At 41.5% G+C, this 4,775-nt stretch overlaps 1 protein-coding gene across 1 annotated transcript; it reads right to left on the bottom strand.

The window, feature by feature from the left end:
• Nucleotides 1-469: 469 nt before the first annotated feature.
• Nucleotides 470-3,502, bottom strand: LOC143409584 (sister chromatid cohesion protein PDS5 homolog A-like). Its single transcript, XM_077110509.1, is given in 2 exon segments — nucleotides 470-3,102; nucleotides 3,359-3,502. Coding segments are annotated over 2 exon segments (2,160 nt in total). The 3' UTR covers nucleotides 470-1,086.
• Nucleotides 3,503-4,775: the final 1,273 nt, after the last annotated feature.

The raw sequence follows: 4,775 nt of genomic DNA, 5'->3' as shown, positions 1-4,775 counted from the left end.
ACATACTGTATAAAGTTTTTCATTTGACTTGGTTTCATCTGGAGACTGGGCATCTCTGGTTAGCTTGATGTTCTCTGCCATCTTCTTCATAAAGGCATGGCTATTATTTTCATTCTTTGTCATTAAAACTTCAAGCATGAACCACAGGCACTCTTTGATATCATGAAGCTGAACAACATCTTGTGATCTTGTAAAATCTGGATCATGGGCTAGCAGGTGAATCATGTATGGAACTACATATTCAGGCAACCGTGATAATAATTTCTCAGTAGCCATAGGATTCTGTTTAATGTATTCTCTGCGTATACTGATGTTTTTTAGTAAACACTGTCGTGCATGTGCTCTTCTCTTCTTCACAGGATCTTTGGCACACAAGGCAAAGATCGCCATGTACTCCAATGGGAGCAGTAACTTTACAAGTGCCTTATGCAGCTTCTGAGAAAATATCTGCCTTACTTGGTAACACTCATCATTAATAACTAGTGAACAGAGTTGAAATTGTTCTGGAGTAATAATTTCATGGTAACAAGGTTCCTGAGCAAGCTTCATTATGGCACTACCAGCAGCTAATCGCAAGCGAGACATATCACATTTACTGATCCTCTTTTGCTCTGTCAGGTCACCCTTACTAACCAACATTGCCGATAATAACCGAAGAGTTGAATTGGCAGATTTAGATTGGTTGTTTTTCATACCCAACAGCCACCTTACCAGAAGTTTAATTGCCTGTACCTTTGCTAGTACTTCAGGGGACACCTCTTCATCTGGAGACCACAATTTTCCATTCTTCTCACCTGTTGACCTGTCATTCATTAGTAGATCTTTCACAATAAAATTCGCTACTACAGATTTCATTGGGGAAGCAAACTGATCTGGTGCTAACATAGAAATGTGGCCCAGTGAAACTAATGGAGTTATAAGTTGTTCTGGTACATCAGCATTCAGACTTCTACTGAGTGGCTCAAAAATCTGTGCAAGCTGGACTTCTTTATTTGTGAAAATGGCATTTATACAGTGCACAGCCTGTTTTTCTTGGTGTGGAGTACCCCTCTTTGCTTTTTGATGTAAAATGGGAATTAAGGTCGATCATATCTGGGGAAGGTCTGTTTCTATTTTGTGGCCTGTGTTTCTAAAAATTCGTATTGCAGCTTCTGCTACCTTATCATCCTCCATTCTTAGGCACTGTAACAAGGACTCATATGTCTCTGCAGAGTGGAACGAGGTAGGATGTGTGAAAGACAGAACCTTAAGAAGTTCAAGTCCTGAACGAATAGCTGTATCTGGACTTACACCCTCCTCTTCATCATTGGCTGTTCCCTCTATTGATTTATTCATCAATTTTACCAGTGCACTTATGGCTTCTGAATCAATGTGCACAGGTGCAATTCTTTCCAAAAGAAATTTGACCATCTCTAGAAAAAGATTTGTTGGCTGCTTAGGATTTGCAAGTTTCCGAGCTATTTCTCTCACACAAACGTCTGCTTGTTTGCATGAACAGGTTGGGCTGATTAATAACTCCAATTGAGACCGTAGTTTCTCATCATCACCAAGAACCTGGTTAAATTTCTTCACAAAATCTTGTGCTTTCCCAGGATCAGGCAAATTCTTTGCTATGGTCATCAGTTTTCCAAACATGGCAGAACAGTTAGCCTCTGATGTAGGCTGCTTGTGCAAATCCAATAGTTCGCGTACATGACTCCGAAGCATGTTCTGACATTTCCACATCTCATTGAGAGCTTTTACAGCATTTGGATCCAAACTAGCATATAAATAATATAAGCATTTCATTCTCTCTTCTGTTTCCAGATTGTGGGGCACAAGATACTGAGCAAAAATTTTCTCTACCAATAGTTTGTCATCAATGCTGTTCTGATAATAAATATGTAAAAGTTTGTCCTTTATCCAGCTGACTTTCTCTGCCGCTTCCTTTCCTGCTTCACCATGAAGACAGTATTTCTTATAAAGCTGAGCCAGACCCATCATAGCTTCTTTTCTTACTCGCCACCGTTTATCCAGCGTTCTTTCCCTTACAAATCCAAGCAGCTGATCATTTACTAAGGCAAGGTCTCTTTTGGCTGCTGTTATTATAGTAACAATGACATCATGATGAATAGCTTCTTCTGGATCATGTGATCTAACCTTCAAATATTCTGTGAGATCTTTTGCTAAATCTGGGTGATTCATTAAATAATGACTGGCAAATTTCACACTTTCTAATCTCACAGGAACATGAATGTCATTAAATCGTCCAAGAAAACATTGCCAAAGAGGTCGATTCTGTGTGGCCAAATCAGAATCTTTAGATCCAAATAATTTAGCTAGAAGTCAAACAACAGCTAATCGTTCTTCTCCATCATTGCTCTTCAATTTGAATTCAAGCTGCGGCATGACAGATAATAATAAATGAGGATCTATAGCAAAAAGTTCCTGAATCAGATCAAATACATGTTCTGACAAATCACTTACTGAGGATCTTCCCAGCACCAGGACTTGATTGAAAAAATTGGCAATGCATGCCTCAATAGTCTGGACTGTCCTTTTCAATAGGACTTTTGCAAGGTTGAAGGACTGTTTGTTTAAATTCTTATGTGCAGGTATGGGGTTAATAAGAATGGAGTCCAATAATTCTTGAGTAACTCCATCACCTTCCATGATGATAGAACTCATCAAGTCTAGCATATGCATTTGTACCTTTTTATTGTGGCTATTGTTTAACACAGAAAAGAGAGTCCTAAAAAGCTGGATAAAAATTTCATTGCAATCTTCCAATTCAAAGCAGATGTTATATGATTTAACCCAAGCTAAATTCTCCAATAAATAAAAGTATCTATTAAACTTCGGACACTTTGTATCCTCCAAACCTTTTAATTGTCTGGTAATAAACAAAAATATGTCCTTAAGTTTATCCTGGGAAGTATATGGAGCTTCTGGGGCATAGATTCGAAATATGTCTGCCAAACAACATGCTACAAGGAGACGCACATCTTTATTAGGGTTCCTGAGGAAGAATTCAGATGCAAGATGCAAGGCTAGTGGGAGATACTGCTGTTTTTCATCTTCTGAGTCCTGATCCATATCCATAAAGGTCTTGACTACCATCATCTATACATTTTCTTGGTGAAGTACATCCTTCAATATTTTACCTGTTTTCGAAGAATTTTGAGACTTTTTGGGTTACTTTTGTTTTTGTTTTGAAACAATGGAAATTTATTCCCTCACAGTTTTCAAGGCAAGAAATTGAATTTAAAAGGCCTTTGAGGGCTGGGGATGTGGCTCAAGTGGTAGTGCGCTCGCCTGGCATGTATGCAACACGGGTTCCATCCTCAGCACCACATACAAACGAAGATGTTGTGTCCGCTGAAAACTTCAATCGTTTGATCATCTCGTCGGTGGTGATCTTGTCGGTGATTTCCTTTACTCCCGGAGGGTAAGCGATCTTCCCGTCCGCACTCAGGACACCACACAGGGTAGTGGCAGGCTTGGGCTGCGCCGTGAAGTCCATCCTGGGGGACAACTTTTCTTTCACCGTCCTCTACCGGCCTCTCCTACTCATGCGGGCGGAAGGTGCATCAAGCGACCGGGCCTCTGTCAGGTGGTTGCGCCACCGCCCCTTGTCGGGCTGCACACAAAGCGGCTCCACGGGTCCCGCCGCCGCCGCCGCCGCCGCCGCCGCCGCCGCCGCCGCCGCCAGCCCCGGAGCGGCGCTGGGGCTGGTGGTGCCTAAGAGGAGCAGCCGCCGCGGGGGGAGACACAGGGGCGAGTATGCGCTGGGCGGGGAGACAGTGCCGCTCTCCGTCTGGCCGAGGAAGAGCAGCCTCGGAGAAGGCTCCTCCGGGAGCGTGTGCGCGTGTGTCCGCCCCGGACCCGCGCGGCCCGCCCGCCCGCACCTAGTGCCGACCCGGACCTGGACACCCCTAGACGCGGCGCGCGCCCGGCCGTCCGAGCCCCCGGGAGCCAGCGCCTAAAAAAATTCTTTAAAAAATCCAACTTTAGAAACTGAAGAGTGTGACCCAGAAAGGCTTGCTTTTGCATATGCCTTTTCTGTGTTTAATGAAAATGTACCCATTTAAGTAATCATGAAATGAATACACACTCTTCTGTTTCACCTCACATCCTCTCCAAATAAATTCTTGTTGATTGAAAGAAAATAGAAAAGCTTGTCTTTCAAACCAACATGGATGAACATGCAGGAGTTTACGTTAAGTGCTCTAAGGCAGACACAATGAATCATTGACTGCTACATCTTACATGAAGAATCTGAAGAAGGTGAACTTTGAGATGAACAGAGTAAAATGATGGTTACTAGGGCTGTGCTGGTTGGGGTGCAGATGTAATGTTGCTCCAAAACAAACAAAAAAAGTGTAATTTCATAGGTATAAGAAGGTCAGAGTTCTACTCACAACATGGTGAGAGTAATTAGTATATTGTATTCTTGACAAATGCTAATAGAATGGATTTAAAGTGTTCTAACATATTCTAAATACAAAATGATAGTTACATGAAAGAATACATGTGACAATTAGCTATATTTGGTCATTACATCTTGTATATATACTTTAAAACATCATCCTACACATGGTAAATACAACTTAATTTGTCAGTAAAATCAATCAATAAAATATTTTTAAATTTTTAAAAATAAAATAAAGTTTCTGACAGACTTGGGTATGTGGTGGTTGTAAAGGGAAGTGTGTGTGTGTGTGTGTGTGTGTGTGTATACAAAGCTCAACAATTGGTACTGAAAATTAATGGAAAAAGAATAAAGGATTCCAAAA

This window comes from Callospermophilus lateralis, chromosome 11 (genome assembly GCF_048772815.1).
Source record: "Callospermophilus lateralis isolate mCalLat2 chromosome 11, mCalLat2.hap1, whole genome shotgun sequence".
NCBI lineage: Eukaryota > Metazoa > Chordata > Mammalia > Rodentia > Sciuridae > Callospermophilus > Callospermophilus lateralis.
The sequence above is the reverse complement of the archived record's forward strand: the minus strand, read 5'-3'. Positions and strand labels throughout refer to the sequence as shown.